At 32.9% G+C, this 16849-nt stretch overlaps 3 protein-coding genes and 1 non-coding gene across 4 annotated transcripts; 1 reads left to right on the top strand and 3 right to left on the bottom strand.

Moving 5' to 3' along the window:
• Positions 1-648: 648 nt before the first annotated feature.
• On the bottom strand, positions 649-3322 carry LOC125809624 (protein FAR1-RELATED SEQUENCE 1-like). The gene is made up of 4 exons (XM_049489220.1): positions 2373-3322; positions 2218-2296; positions 1168-1297; positions 649-896 (listed from the first exon to the last, which is right to left on the bottom strand). The coding sequence occupies exons 1-4, from the start codon at positions 3320-3322 to the stop codon at positions 649-651; spliced, it is 1407 nt and encodes a 468-aa protein (XP_049345177.1).
• Positions 3323-4488: 1166 nt separating this feature from the next.
• On the bottom strand, positions 4489-5493 carry LOC125809682 (NADPH-dependent aldehyde reductase-like protein, chloroplastic). Its single transcript, XM_049489276.1, has one exon. The coding sequence runs from the start codon at positions 5397-5399 to the stop codon at positions 4614-4616; it is 786 nt and encodes a 261-aa protein (XP_049345233.1). The 5' UTR covers positions 5400-5493; the 3' UTR covers positions 4489-4613.
• Positions 5494-8991: 3498 nt separating this feature from the next.
• On the bottom strand, positions 8992-10036 carry LOC125809681 (NADPH-dependent aldehyde reductase-like protein, chloroplastic). Its single transcript, XM_049489275.1, has one exon. The coding sequence runs from the start codon at positions 9896-9898 to the stop codon at positions 9110-9112; it is 789 nt and encodes a 262-aa protein (XP_049345232.1). The 5' UTR covers positions 9899-10036; the 3' UTR covers positions 8992-9109.
• A 5172-nt stretch (positions 10037-15208) lies between these two features.
• TRNAA-AGC (transfer RNA alanine (anticodon AGC)) lies at positions 15209-15281 on the top strand. The gene has a single exon. It is a non-coding gene; the product is annotated as a tRNA-Ala (tRNA).
• Positions 15282-16849: the final 1568 nt, after the last annotated feature.

The following is a 16849-nucleotide window of genomic DNA, read 5'->3' as shown; positions in this document are numbered from 1 at the left end:
ATAATGGGGAGGTTATGGAAGTGAAATGTTACAAGAATAATTGTTATAAAGGAGGTTATGGTTATCTTCATAATGGATGAAAGTAATTAATTAACTTTTTGATATAGTGAACATCCACAATATATTATTTTATAACAATCCACAAAATTTAGACTTCAAATTGAACTATTACTTTAAGAGTTTAAGTTTTGTGCACCGTCGGTGTATGAAATTTCTACACCATCAGGTACTTTTAATGAAATTTAACCATAGTAATTTATTTAATAAAATAACAATTATTATAAAAAGGAAAAAAAAAAGAATATCAACAGTTGAGTCCTACTTGGATTCTAATCATATTTATTTCTATAACTAAATTATTTTCTTTCCATACTTAAATACAATATTGAGTTTTACCGTATGTTTTCCCAGAATCATGCTTATGTAGTTCTTCAAAGCTTCAAAACTTGTGAATTTGCTAAGTAATAATTTTTAAAGGCATCAGGCGATTTTGAAACTTGACAAGCTTCTTCTACCTAGTGGTATGTCGCTATACAATTAGAACAAATTTCACATTTTAAAGTATATAGTGGTATCTTGGATCTTCCATTAAATAATGTCATTCTGCTAGTTTTTTCAAAACTTGTGCACACCAATTTGGCAACCTATCTAGTGCTTCCGTGCTAGCCTCATAAGAGATGATTGCTTTTGAACTTCTTTAGTTATATTCAACGAACTACTTTTGTCTTGTCCATAAAACTGGATACTAGTAGTACTAATAATGTTCTGTTCCACAGTCAATCGGAGCTCTCTTGAACCATACTCATCAGCCAAACGAGCTAGGTCATCAATGTTGTTTGCTTGGACACGACCCATTGGAATGTGAAGGACGATAAAGTTGTAGCCATCTTGTTTCTCTGGAAAAAATTTCTAGACTACCTTATGATTTATGTCATATTTCTATCTTCACAATAGTCAACAACAATGCATATAAAGCTCCTCTTATCCATTCAAACAACATGTATATTACATGGTGTAAAAGAAATGGAAGATGATTTGAAGAGCAAAAAAGAGACGTTTTATGATTTCAAATATAAATGTATTCAGAATTTGTACAATTGTATGAAATGAAATGAAATTTTATACAAAATATGAAAGACTGTAATTAAAATTTATGTAATGTATTACGTCCAGATCTTTGTACTTGTTCTGGTGCCATTTTGGAAATGAAGAGAAAATTCATAGACTGACTATTAGCAGCTGGTGAGAGAGGAGGAAGAGAGAAAAAGCTCAACAACATCTGGTGTATCACAGGGGCCTGCACACCGAAGTAGTATCATTTTCTTGCGAGTATCCTACATTAACTATCATGTGTTTCCTAACTATTTATCAAAACACGCCTCGAAATTAATGAGTCTTATTTTAAGCAGCAAAAAATCTTCATATACCTCCCAAATACAAGTCTATCAATCTCTAAAGGGTAAAATGAACAGGAAAGCAAAAAATAAATTCAACTACTCTATTTTTTTATAAGAAAATCCAAGCAACTACAAGTCAGCAGCAATTAGAATTCAGTATGTACTTAATCTTCTTATTAGGCCTCAACTGGTTGTTGTGTCCACACTTCTTCTTGCGGCAGTTGATAGCACGAGGATGCAACCGAGCATAGCACTTGCGGCATATCAGTACCAGATGTAATCAGAAACCTAAAGTATGTAGTAAAACTATTTTTTGTTTGATGAGGATCAACCACACAGTAAAAATAAACAAAAGATAAGAGACGATCTCATATCCAAGAGAACCTGCTAGACAAGGAATCTATTTTGTCCAAACAAGAGATGATCCAGTAACTAGAAAAAAATCAACAATGTAATAAAATCATATACACTAGCAAACTCAGTTCATTGATCAACATGCTTACCTGTTGATTATGTCCAAATACTAATACTGTCTTTACACAATAAACACATCAAAATAAACTATGAAAGGACTATTTAGAATTAAAAAACAGAGAAAAACTAATAAATCTAAATCTAAAGAACTATTTCTTCCTCTTTCCTTCTTATTCTCAAAGCTCCAAATCTTCTATCTTTTTACTCACTAACTAGGACGATATTGTTGGAATGGAGTTGAAGCCGCTTTCATCAAATCCTGATAAGAGAATAATAATTCATCAACACGCATCTTATCATGTAAACAATATATACACGACATGATTAAAGAAAGAGCAATTCTTACTGTAAATGAGGTGGCATAAGCACAACCAGCGTTCTCAACATATTCTTGATAAAATTCTGAATAAGCATTAATGTTTGAACTACAAATGTAATTTTAGAAGTTATTACAAAAGTAATCCCAATAGAAATAATATGCATCATGCTAAGTGAAATTACCTTGTTTCCTTTCTCTTAAGTTTCACACTTTTCGTTTGCTTTTTTTGCTTTTGAGAAGATCTTCTTTTAATTTTTGGAGACGAAACTTTTTTGGTCTTCTGAGTAACTTCTAGAAAACCTCTCATCCTCAAAGATCTCGGGCGCCCTTTAGTTGTTGCTACCGGAGGGTCATGCAAAGTAACATCTTGACTTTGTTCACATGAGTTTATTTCCTGATCTTTCTCACTAACTTGACCACCTGATACACAATCTTCCTCAGATTCATAAGAAAGCTCATCAAGTTCTCCACACAATTGCAATAATCTTTGATGCGCAAATTGATAATGTTTTTCAGACTTTGTAGCTCGTTCAGATAACCCAATAGAATGCATCATAATGTTATTAAACCACAAAGTAGAAGGTTTCAAAGTTTGTGTTACGTTTGAGGGGTCATTAGCTTTTTCTTTGGTTGCGTTTCTTGTCCATCGATCTAATAAATAATACATTGGAAGTGAGTGAATCTGTTTTTTTATAAATACCATTAGTACATGTCTACATAGAATTCCCATGAACTCGAACTTGTGACATGAACAAACAGCTCTTTTCAATGCAAGATCTAGACTAACGATATATGCTGGCCTTTGTCTTTGAAGCTGATGTACTTTATAGATGTTTGCTCCATCCTTGACCTCAATCTTTTCGGCGATAAATTTTTGAGACTGAATTAGTTCTTCTTGAAAAATCTGAAACATTTTTCTTGTATATTCCTTCGCTGCTTCATCTTCCATAGGATACAAAGTTTTCAAGATAGGTCTTGAATGTTTTGTCTTGTAATCCTTCTCCCTTACTTTATCATATCTAGCGTCAATAGCCTTATCATATTGCACCACAAATACACTCATTGGAGTACTAGAATTCAAATAATCTTTAAAAAATTTGTTCATACTCTCACTTCTTTGACTTGTCGACATGCCTGCACAAAAAGTGCTACGCACATATGCCGGTATCCATTTTTCCATTTTGACCGCAAAAACTTTTGACTATTTGGAGATGCAAGTTCATGATTGTGCTCAGCAACAACCCTACAAACAACCCATTTATCTTCTCCTTTCTTCGACATATATAACAACGCTTTGCATCCTTCTCTAGTTTCATCTTGTGGTTTATTGCTTTCTAAATTTTTCTTTGAACGAAATCCTTGCTTCGAACAAACAAATTCTTGACCAATTATTGATTTATCTTTCCTTGATTTAGTCATACGACCACGGCGCACACTAAAACCATTACGATGAGCATAATCAAGATAAAACTTAAATGAATCATCAAGAGACTGAAACTCCTTACTAATGTAGGGAGCTTTTGAATTTTCCACACCTATATCGGAAGCAGTTTGTCCAGTTCCCTCCATGTCACTTTCTTCTAATAGAACTTCAACTCCTATATTTTGCACATCTACATTTGATTTTTCCATTAATCTTGCAAAATACAATTAAGAAAGTTAGATAGCTTACAATAATGAATCTGCTCATATATTTTTCAACACTTCAATTATAAAACATATTCAATATTAATGAAAGTTCAATCAATAAACTCCTTCCCAACATTCTAAAGAGCAGAGCAAACGTATTGGGGACAATATAAAAACACTTTAAGATACAATATTCACCTCTCATGAGACTATATTCACTTATTTTTAGTACATTGAAATTCTTTTGCTCATGAAGATATTGTTCAAAAGAGGCTTTTTTATGCTGGCAAACGAGAAAAAAAATGTGAAATTTGTTCATATTGTATAAGAACGAACCACTAAGTAGAAGAAGCTTGTCAAGTTTCAAAATCGCCTGATGCTCTAAAAATTATTTCTTAGCAAATTCACAAATTTTGATGCTTTGAAGAACTACATAAGCATGATCCTGGGAAAACCTACGGTAAAACTCAATATTGTATTTAAGTTTGGAAAGAAAATAATTTAGTTATGGAAATAAATATGATTAGAATCCAAGTAGGACTCAACTGTTGATATTCTATTTTTTTTCTTTTTTATAATTATTGTTATTTTATTAAAATAAGTTACTATGGTTAAATTTCATTAAAAGTACCTGATGGTGTAGAAATTTCATACACCGACGGTGCACAAAACTTAAACTCTTATTTTAATTTAAACCTTACTTCAGGTTTAAAATATTGATTATAACAATAATTCAAGGGAAATACCAAATAAAAAACAAACTAAAAACGAAACAAAACGAACATATACTAGTATCAAATATAACCGCCATTGACACGAATGATCTGTCCATTAACCCATTCAGAAGCATCGCCGGCTAAAAACCCAACCACCGGCGCCACATCCTCAGGCAGTCCAAGCCTTCCATGTGGACACTCATCAATCGCCTTCTTAATCATCTCCTCCGTTTTCCCTTCGTAAAACATATCCGTCGCTATGGCTCCCGGCGCTGCACAATTCACCGTTATCCCTGTCCCTTTCAGTTCTTTCGCTAGTATTTTCACCATTGCTTCCACGGCCGCCTTTGACGCCGCGTACGCCCCGAACCCGGGCCTCAACGCCACCGCCATCGACGACGATAAGCATATAATCCTCCCCCCTCCGCCGCGCTTGATTCTGTTAGCGCCTTCTTTGCAGCATATGAAAGCTCCACGCACGTTCACATCGAAAGTCCTGTCGAAATCCTCCAGGGGTGTGTTTAGGATCGACGGGTATTTTCCGTCGAGTACGCCGGCGCAATTGACGAGGATGTTGACCGGCGATTGAAAGGCTGATTCTGCAGCGTCGAAGAGGGATTTGACTTGATCTGGATCGGACACATTGGCTTTGACGGCGATTGCGCTTGGGGAATCGGAGGTGGAATTGATCTGGGATACGACGTCGTCGGCTTGAGTAGAGTTGGAAGTGTAGTTGATGACGAGTTTAGCTCCAAGAGAGGCCAAGTGAAGAGCAATTGCTTTGCCGATGCCGCGAGAAGAGCCGGTAACAATGGCTACACGATTCCCGAGGTTTTGGCCTTGGGCTACGTTTGCTTCCGCCATTATCACTGAAGAAAAGCACTGAAATTGCTAGAAAATGGAATTTTGTGGATAGACACCGAAAAGTGCTGGTGTGGTGCTAATTGTGTGATAATATTCTATAGTATTATTATTACTATTTATAACAAATAAAAGACGAGAAAAAATTCAAAGTAGTCTCTTATCTTCGGTTAAGAATTAAAGTCATATTTGAGTTTTCACTTGGAACAATAATAGTTCCTTGTGTTGGCATTAGTGACTTGATGTATTTTTTGTTCTCTCTCAACTTTTCGCATATTTTTCAACATTAATTTTGTCCACAATTTATGTATGAAATCTTTCATCATCTTTTTATATATTTAGTAGAAATAATAACTTCATGTAAATAAAGGATTATCTTATTTTGTTTAGTAGAAATATTTTTACAGTTAAAATCGAGAGGTTCATCTGTGTTGTCACGTGTATAGTATATTTTTTTTCTTTTCTTAAAACGTCAAATGTCAAAGTGTTCATAGTTTAGATGTAATAATATTTCTATCAAACAAAACAAGATTTTCTTCGCACCTTCTCTCACATTGAGTATTATTTCTATTAAATATATTAAAAAAAGATTTAACATTCTACACATAAAATTATGGATAAAATAAACGTTTAAAAATTGGCCAAAGTTTGAGGGAGGATAAAAAATGTATTAATATTAATTTTACAAATATGAAGGACTATTACTATTATATATAAAATTTTAAGAATAACTTTGACTCTATTATTATTATATATAAAAATTTAAAAATAATTTGGAGTCTTAACCGAAAGATTGAAACTATTTTGGGCTTTTTCCTATTGAAAGAGATAGTCAAACTTGAAATTTAGTCAAATAAATCGCTTTTAATTTTGGTCAGAGTCAAATAAATCGCTTGACACTTTAGGACAAAATTTTAAAATGGAGATACTTCATATGTCTGCTATTAGAGCCGTCAATATGGGTTAGGCCCGTTGGGTCAATCTGGTCTAATTTGTAATTTGATAGGATTGGGTTACGATTTTTAGAGCCAATTTAAGAAAAAGACTTTTTAGCCCGACTTGAATATGTCTGTCGATTTGTGGAGCTTGAGAAATATGGATAGGGCAGGCCCGTGGGCCAAATAAAAATTAATTAAAAAATAAATATAAAATACAGTATTAAAAATAACAAGAGTTTACATTCAAAATCTGTTTAAAATTTGAAATATTACAATTTAAATACAAATTATGTATATAAAATATGTACTACATAAAATAAAGTTCCTAAAATTTCTAGGGAATCATTACATATGTCATAGCCTATGGAATATTATCATAGTTTTTGTGTTTTATTATGATCATTGGAAAATAATTAGGTTAATATTTCTATTTAGCTATTTATGGTTTTACTTGAAATCAAACTTAATAAATATTATATAAATAATTTTATTTGTGTATTTGATTAACAAGTAGTAACACTAGTCGATATTTATGATAATATTTTAAAATTATAATTCAATTTAAAAAATTATAAAAAATATACTTTTAAGAAAAGAGGGTTGGCCCGACAAAGCCTGTAACCCACACACTTGTGGGCAGGGCCGATCATTTTCTGGCCCACATAAAAAAAATGGGCTAGCCCAGCCTGATCCGTCAAATTGCAAAGCATGTATGAGTTAGTTTGAATGGGGCGGGCCAGTCCATATTGACAACTCTATCTGTTATATTATGGAAAGAATATATTTTACAAAAGGGAAAACATATTCAAATTTAAACAAATAATTAAAACATAAGTTAATCTTATCACAAATATACAATTTTAACAAATGATTAAAAAAAGTAACATAGAAAGTCATAAATTCAGATAAGATATAGTAGTTATTTATATTTTGGAATAAGTTAAAACTAATAAATAAGGTAAACAAATATATTTAAGACTGGGATTATGGCCCATGCTAGCACGGGCCCAATGCGAAGATTGTTTTTGAGTGCGTAGGATAAGCTAGATTGATGTGATTCACAATAATAACCGAAGAACACATATTAATTGTTTGATAGTATTTACTAAGAGGCCAAGTTTACAAGATAATTTTGTACATCTCATTTACATAAAATATCAAATCTGATGTGTGCCGAGGTTGAGATTCTTAACCATAAAATTGAGACCAAAAAAAGGCACACATCTTTATGTGATTATTCTCCAAACTTATAAATGATAGACATGCATATATGCAAGGAGGGGGAAAAGGAGGAGTGAACAAATATCCTTTTAGTTGGCATTGTATTGAAGTTAGAAGAGTTCACAAGCTGACTTGGTGGTGAAGTGTAGAGAACCATAATCAAGTTATATCAGATAGCATTCAATAATTGCAAATGAGAAAGTATATATCAATGAATGTTGTTTAGTCATTAGTTCTAGTTGCAAAGAATTGAAGTTAGAAGAGGTCACCATATTCATCAACAATATAGATAGATATCGTTTTTAACATGAACTAATACTAAATGTTACATTGGAATATAATGAATCACACACCTTATAGAATGCCACTTCTTTCATTCTATTAACTTAGGCTGAGTTATGACTGTAATTCCACCAAATTATTCAAGGATATTTCGTAGATCCTAAAACAAATTTCGTAGATACAACAAGTTTGGGCTTGCAAAACTTTGACATCTTCCCTGGGAAAAGATGGTTTTGGATAAACACTACTGGGGTTCACAATTCTCTCTAGCCTTCTTTTTCGCTTTTGCATTAATGCACCTCAATTGTGAGTTTTTGTTCTTACTCCTTTAAAAGCCAAACTACGGCGTGTGTCTACTCCAAAGTAGATGTAAGACACATATGTAACCCATAAATACACATTAGTTTGATAGGATAAATGACCAAAATACCCTTATTTTAGAATTAATTGGCAAAAAAAATGTCTCTTCTATATAAGTAAAAATAAAATATGAATATGATGATTTTGAAAATAGATAAAATTCCAAACAACAGAATTAGATCTTAAAAACAATTCAGAAATTATATATTTATAAATATAAAACAAAATCATAAAAATTAGCATGGAATTGTGGTTCTTGCAATTCTGATAAGCTACTACTGTCTTTAAAAATTTATATTTTAAAATTAAATCTGATATATTGATCTTCTTTTCTGCAGTACTATTTTAATTAATATGATAAGAACATTATTTGAATATTGTAATGGAAGCCCATGATTTCAAATTTTTGAACAACACTCTTTTGGAATGACATGCTAATTTTTCACATCAATTATTTATAATGTGAGTAAAAATGATGATAGAGACGTAGTTAGAAATAGGAGACTGGAGGTTCAAAATTTTAGAATTAGAGAAATTTTTGTTGATAGTAGTGTCCGAACTCACAATAAATGTGTGAAAAACATTTTTATCATCGTTCCTTATCATTGAACTGTCAATTAATTTTGTTACGAATTCACAAGTTAATATACATATATAATTATTTAATTTTCTAATATAACTATAAACTCTACAAAAAAGCTAGTAGATTTATTCGAACTCATGAACTCCACCTAGCTCCGCCTCGGCAGCTAGTGTTTATTCCCCTTCTTATATCACAAAATAACCATGGATCGTACAAATACGTATACTACTTATTATTTTATATTATATAAATAAGGTAAAATGAAACAAAATCAAATAGATGTCACAATCGAAACTGCAGGTAAAACAAAACTCGGCAAAAAAAATAAATTAGATGAAGCCGCCATTGACACGAATGATCTGTCCATTAACCCATTCAGAAGCGTCGCCGGCCAAAAACCCAACCACCGGCGCAATATCCTCCGGCAGGCCAAGTCTCCCATGTGGACAATCATCAATAACCCTCTTTATCATCGCCTCTGTTTTCCCTTCGTAAAACAATTCCGTCGCTATAGGTCCCGGCGCCACAGAATTCACCGTTATTCCTGTCCCTTTCAATTCCTTCGCCAGTATCTTCACCATTGCTTCCACGGCCGCTTTTGAAGCGATGTACGCTCCGTATCCAGGTCTAAACGCCGCTGCTAACGACGTCGATAAGCATATAATTCTCCCTCCTCCGCCGTGTTTGATTCTCTTAGCACCTTCTTGGCAGCACACAAAAGCTCCACGAGCGTTCACATCAAAAGTCCTGTCGAAATCCTCTAGGGTTGTGTTTAGGATTGACGGGTATTTTCCGTCTAGTACACCGGCGGAGTTGACCAGGATGTTGACCGGCGATTTAAAAGCCGATTCTGCTGCGTCGAAGAGGGATTTTACTTGATCTGGATCGGAGATATTGGCTTTGACGGCAATGGCACGTGGGGAATCGGAGGTGGAATTGATCTGGGTTACGACGTCATCTGCTTGAGTGGAGTTGGAGGAATAGTTGATGACGAGTTTAGCACCAAGTGAGGCCAACTGAAGTGCAATTGCTTTGCCGATTCCGCGAGAAGAGCCGGTAACAATGGCTACACGATCTTGGAGTGGGAAAGTTGATTGGGCTACGTTTTCTGCTGCCATTACTGAAGTAAAACACTGAAATTGCTATGGAAGTTTTGTGATAGACACTGAAGATTGCTGGAATATATATGAGGTTTTTGCCACGGAAGCCATGGCGTTGCAGGTAGGAAAATCACGTCACTGCTCAAGTCACTCTGTATAGTAAGTATTAATAGAGTTCTTTAGAAAATGTCTTGGAAGTTGGAACAACACCACTCAGACCTCATTTTTAAATAAATGTACTACTCCCTTGATTTCAAAATTCAAACAAGTTTATTTTTAATTATAAATTTTTCATAGATTTTTTAAATATTTTAAATTATTAATTATTGTGTCTTATAGTATTTTTTTACATAGTTTACAAATATATAAATTTCATTTCAAAAAACTTGAAAATTCCGTGCATAAATTTCTGATCAAACTTAAACTGTTTGACTCTCAAAAAATGAAAAGTGTTACATAAATTGAGACATTATATTTATATTAAAATAGAGAAGTGCTGACGATTTGAGTCACGCTGGAAGGTAATGGTGAACCACTATTACTTAATTTTTGATTACTGTATTTTGATCTCATCTGTAACGGGATACCACAAAAAATCGCCTGCGTGTCCTAAAGAATTCATAAACCTCCAAAGGCAATATAATAAAATCTCACTAAATTAATACTCGATTAATTAATAATCTCTTTAAGATAATATTTTTTTCTGGTCCCGACTTGGGCCAATGAAAAAAATCACTCATTTCGATAAAGATAATATATTTTAATAACACCCCTATATAGATATATAGTCTCACTAATATTATAAATTAATAATACTTTAAAAGTAAAATAAATCTATGACAATTTAGTAAAATATGATTCTATTGTATTCTTTTTTTTATTAAAACTTAAATCTAGTTGAAGTTTATCACTAACTTTTCTTATTGCATCCAAACGTTTCAGTGTTGTCTTTTTGAAATGCACTATAAAATTGTGAAGAGATCTAGATGCAATACGTGCTTCCTTACGCGTGACTGGTTCCAAATGTATTGTATCATTTTTCAATTTTATCATCAACATTGTTTTTTTTCAATAGTATCCACAGTTTCTTCTAAGTTCTAGACCTCTGAACATGTATCATTTTCACTCATCCAACAAGTTATCAATATGTCCAATATATTGTGGTAACCAACATCATTAATGTCACGAACCAAAAATGAAAGTGATGACACTCGTCTTATCCCACCAAGACAAGTCAGCCTAAAACTCAACCATTACAATAAAATGCGAAAATTTTATAATCAACTCAAAAATACCCCCAAAATCTGGTTGTCACGTGTACAAGCCTCTAAAGTATTACATTGATTCAAAAGAAAAACATCAGTCTCAAATGACTTTATTTCTAGAATAGAACAAGATCATAAATAAGAGTAAGAAGGTCCGCTGAAATGATAAACAACTATCTCACAAATCTCCAAGAAGCCTCGAAAAAGAAGAGAATGACAAGTACCACAAAATTCAAGCTTGTAACCTACACAAATTGTAAAAGCAAGGGGTGAGTACCAAACCACACGGTACTCAGCAAGTAAACCTCTAAACACAAGCTAAGGGGATAGAATACAGGTACTCTTTACACACCAACTGAACCTCCACAACTACAACCTATATAAGACCAGCCCAACCTAACAGTTCATAATTTACAAGCACATATCTCAACAACAACATTCTAACAATCACATATTCTCAACAACAAGCTCAATATTCATCAATTACAACCTCCACAACTACAACCTGCTTAAAAACCAACCCAACCTAACAATTCATAATTCACATAGCACACAACTCGACAACAACACTCTAACAATTACATATTCTCAAGAACAAGCTCAATATTCATCAATCAAAGTTCCACAGAAAGACACTCACAAGATCAGCAAAACACAATATCAGGTTCACTAATGATAAATATGTGCAACGCAATGGAATGTAATGTCAAGTATAGTGATGCATGTCTGACCTAATGATACACACTCGTTGTCTATCAGTCCGGGACCCATGGGGGACATATTTGTCCATGCATCCATCGCGGCGCGATACGACTCTCGATAATAGTAACCATCGCGGCGCGCGATACGTCCCTCGAAAAATAGTATCCATCGCGGCATGCCATACGTCCCTCGAAATGGTACATCCTCTTTAATTTCTTATTCTTTCCCAATTCACATAACATTTGTCATAACCATGTCTTAGAACAATGCAAATGACATGTTCACACAAATAATAAAGAAATGACCATTTTCATAACATTGCACAATTCACCACAATACAATCATGATACAACATCAACAATGATTCAACAAATCTTTCAAACTATTATCAATTCTCAACACATCACACACAAACAATTATCACATTGCCTTTTTCATCATTAGAATTAATCAATGTGGACAAGTCCACCCATCACCAAGTCTTATTATCCCCAAACACCTATTACAAGGAAATACACGAATTCCATACACTTAACAAGGGTTTAGAAATCCACATGCCTCAAATCATCGAGCAATCACTCCGGAACTTGAGTCTTCCCCTTTCGTTAGGCTTCCAAATCAGTGCAATATATTCAAATAATCAATCACAGTAAGTTTTCGAAACTAACAACACCCATATTATAATAGGTCTAGCCTATACCCAAAAACTTACACAAACCTAAAATCAAGTTCCTAAAATTTGATGTCAATCATCATGTCAACCCTCATATTTTCAAATTTCAAGCCTAGGGTTACGTTCCAACTTCTCCAATATAATAATTCTAATAGTATTCATATAATAAATTACTCCTTATATTCAATTATCTACCTTAATATATCAAAACTTGAATCATAATATGATAATTATAAGAAAGAATTGGAGAAACACTAAAAACCTGAATTATGAACATAGCTTTTTAGGTTACGGGAAAACCAAAACTTTTCAGAACTCAAATTGACACAAGTTAATCTCAAAATCCTTTTCTTCATCCTATCCTTATAATTATTATATTATAATTTGATACTCCCTCCGTTCTATTTTATATGAGGTACTTTGACTGGACACGGAGTTTAAGAAAGAAAGGAAGACTTTTAAAACTTGTGGTAAAAAATGAATGATAGAAATTTGTGTGGCTGTAAATTATTTCATTAAGGGTAAAATAGACATATTATAGTTAAATTGTTACTTTATATAGAAATGTGTTATTCTTTTTGGGACTGACTAAAAAGGAAAGTGAGTCACACAAATTGAGACAGAAGGAGTAATAATTACTGAATGATTACAAACATATTATCCTACCAAACTACACTTCCCTTTGACCAACATTCTGCCGCCATTCACCAAACTGCAAACAAAATTATAACTTCCACATTCTATACCCACTAAACACCTTAGCCATTAATAGTCTTGCATACATTAACCCACCAACATGACACACCCACCAATAGGAATAATGATCTTAACCAAATTTAAAAACTAAATTGTTACCTCTAACATATAGTAATAATAAATTAGCAAAATGTCACCTTTATGCATATACTCAATTCATTGTTTAAAGGTGTATCTACCTGAATCATGAAGTTTGGCCGTTCTTTTTCCTCTCGTTCATCCGCCTAGGTAAGTTTCTGCCTCCCTTTCTTTTTAAAATTAATTATTTATTAAAATGTGACAAACCCCTAACTTATTTTAATAAAGTATGAGCTAAGGTATAGGGTCTTAAATGAATTTTCAGACTTGGCCCATTATTATCAATTAACTAAATAAATACCCGTTAATTTAATAACTGTAGTTATCGAATAGCTTCAAATTTTCAAACTAACTTCACCGACTAATCAGGAATAAATCGGGGCAACTATCGGGATGGGTGAAATGAAAATTTTATAGAAATTTCAAAAAAAAGATTTTCTGGGTTATTACAATTAATCATGACCTCAAATTTATGAATGACATTTTCACAAGTGGGTTCATTCAAATTCTCTGAGATTTCATTCCCAGAGGAATTTTACGGTGTTGAAACACTCTTTTAATTAATAAATATTAATTTATCGATTAAATAATACTTTTATAAAAGAATAATATTTTATGATCCACCTGTATTAATTTAGTGAGATTTTACCGTAATATGTTTGAAAATTTATAAATGCTCACGAAAGTTGAGTGTGTGGACTCCAATCACTTTATATTATCTAGGAACTGGCTAACATGTTAGGAAATATAGGTTGTTGGTGAAGTGATATTTTAATATTAATAAAAATATATTATATGTCACACTATGTATCATGTTATGTTTATTGGTAGACATTATATTTGTGTCTCTTTACTCTCATCAATTGTGAAAGACATGTTATGTTTATTGGTGGACATTATATTTGTGTCTCTTTACTCTCATCAATTGTGAAAGAAAGTGATCATTAGTTGTTAGTAACTTATGTAACCACTAACTCTTCATTTCACTCATTATTCTATCTTTATGTTTTGTAACTTATGTAACATTTGAGCCATTCATTTGGCAAATTTACGATCCACTATCTTCCTATTCATTGTAAGGAAAAATTTATCAGCTATAAATAGTGTGGTCTTCCTTTGTGTTGGAAAGGAGAAGAAGAAACAAGAGATGTATAAGAAAATATAGAGTAAAAAGATGAGTAGTATTATTTTGTGTATATTGAGTTAGTGTAGTGAAATAGAGAGTTGAGACAAAGAAAATATTCTAAGTCTTCAACTATATTCACTATACAAATGAGAGTATTTATATGTTGAAGTAAGGTTCTTTTGTGGAGCTTTGAACTCTTCAACCAATTCGGAGTTATTTGAGTTGTACGACGTTGTTGGGTTGTTATATCCTAGAGGGGACAAGTCAAGAGACATATTGCTGGATCGGTGTAGATTATGCCGCAGTGGCTTGAATCTCCTTAAAGAGAGCGAGATATTCGCGCCTCAGCCTAAATATTTGTTTACACATTTTTGTTCATTTTATTTCACCTGTAATTTATTATAGTTATGGTATATTACACCAACAAAAATGAATGTTTAAACTTAATAAAAGTATAAAGCTAATACTATTCCGTGATTTTTCTCATTATAAACTTCTTTTGTAGCAGTATTTGATAGCAGTATCAGAATTTGCAATAACAAAACTTACGCAAGTAAATATAAAAAAATTGTATAAACAAACCATCAAGTACCATAAGAGCTAGAAATATTCATGTATAACCGAAAATCGAACATTAACTTTATAGTACATAATAAAGCTATTGAAAAAGTTTTACATATTCAGTTGACATTAATTTGGATATTTTAAGCAGAAAGTGGTAACAACATGGGGATGTAGCTCAGATGGTAGAGCGCTCGCTTAGCATGCGAGAGGTACGGGGATCGATACCCCGCATCTCCATTTTCCTCCTCTCTTTTTTTCTGTATTTTTGTGTTGTTTCAAAATATTATCTAATCGATAATCCTAATTTATAGTTATTCTTGATCACTGAATTATCCATTACTCCATATTAGACGATAAAATTGTGTGTTATTATATATTAATTTGAGGACGTTAAAAGAATCTATAAATTTCATATTTTGAATTTCTTTATGTTTCTGCTATAATTTCGTACAAAGCTATAATGTACAACAATTCCTTCCAAAACCCATCATAACTAACTAAGCTGAGATTCTATAAAGGTGATAATTTTTCAATTTGCTTCCCTACTCATTATCAATTCGTCAATCACAGCTCAAAAGTTAAAGCAAAAATGATAATATTCACTTAGTTAACAATTATTTCAAGTTTTGTTGTATCCCTAATCAGATGTCTGAACGTGAGCTATATACTCCGTGTGGAGCCAAACGGGTGTATGGTCTTACCTTTCTATTTGACCTACTCCAAATGTCAATAGTTGTTGAACATTTTTAAATTATTTGAGTTTGTGATACTACCATTTAAGTTATGATCTCTTCGTCCTAGTCTCACGTAAGGCTGGGCACCGGAACGGGTTGTACCGGTACCATTCCGGTCCGTTCCGGTACCATTCCGGTCCGGTAGTATTCGGGACGGGATGGGATACATTGAACCGGTACACGGAACGGAACGGTACCATGATTTGGTACCGGTATACCGGTACCGGTTCATTCCGGTTCCGTTCCGGTCCGGTCCGGTCCCGGTAAATTATTTTTAATTAAAATAAAAAATAATATTTTTGTCATTATTTACTTTTATTAGCATTTCTTTTTTATTTATTTAATTTTTTTTAAATTACAAACTTAAGTTATTTAACTTACAAGTTATAAGTATAACTTAATAACTTATAAACTTCAAAAGATTCAAATCTTTAAAACTTATAACATAACTACATAAGCTCAAAAACTAAAAAAAAAACTTTATTAAACTTAACTTACAACTTATATATGTAAAAATTTAAAAAAAAAATCTTTAAAATAAACTTAAGTAAAATTATTATAAATTTTAAAACTTAAATACTATAAACTAATATAACTTAGAAAAATAAAAAAAACATTGGAATTTTCGTAATTTAAAATTACTCAAAAAAATAATTATTTTTTGAAATAGCTATATGTGCCATCCCGTTTATCCCGTTCCGTTCCGGTCCATTCCGGTCCGTCCCGGTTCTATCCCGGTATATAGTGGGACGGGACGGAACTGAGCCTCCATCCCGGTAATTCCGGTCCGGTTCATCCCGGTACCGATCAACAACCCGGTCAAACCGTCCCGTTCCGGTCCGGTACCGGTTCGTTCCGGTCCGGTGGTCCCATTTCGGTCCGGTGCCCAATCTTCACTCTCACGGAGCTATTCCCTTAATAAAATGGCATGTTGACAAGGTGCAATATATAATCTAAATTAAACTCATTCCATGATTTTGAATAATGCGATAGATTAATCTCCATATGTAATTAGTTTCTTAATTAATTTTAACAAAGTAACAAATACGTCTAAGGTTCCTTCTTATCCTT

This window comes from Solanum verrucosum, unplaced genomic scaffold, assembly GCF_900185275.1.
Source record: "Solanum verrucosum unplaced genomic scaffold, falcon-dt-bn FXZP01000121.1, whole genome shotgun sequence".
NCBI classification, from domain to species: Eukaryota; Viridiplantae; Streptophyta; class Magnoliopsida; order Solanales; family Solanaceae; genus Solanum; species Solanum verrucosum.
The sequence above is the reverse complement of the archived record's forward strand: the minus strand, read 5'-3'. Positions and strand labels throughout refer to the sequence as shown.

Excerpts from the sequence above, each read along its gene's own strand:
- LOC125809624 (XM_049489220.1), bottom strand. The coding sequence starts at position 3,322 with ATGTCGACAAGTCAAAGAAGTGAGAGTATGAACAAATTTTTTAAAGAT. Across the intron at positions 2,297-2,372 it reads CTTAAGAGAAAGGAAACAAG|TTCAAACATTAATGCTTATT; the intron begins GTAATTTCACTT and ends TTACATTTGTAG. Across the intron at positions 897-1,167 it reads ACAAGTACAAAGATCTGGAC|AGAAACAAGATGGCTACAAC; the intron begins GTAATACATTAC and ends AATTTTTTCCAG.
- LOC125809682 (XM_049489276.1), bottom strand. The coding sequence starts at position 5,399 with ATGGCGGAAGCAAACGTAGCCCAAGGCCAAAACCTCGGGAATCGTGTA.
- LOC125809681 (XM_049489275.1), bottom strand. The coding sequence starts at position 9,898 with ATGGCAGCAGAAAACGTAGCCCAATCAACTTTCCCACTCCAAGATCGT.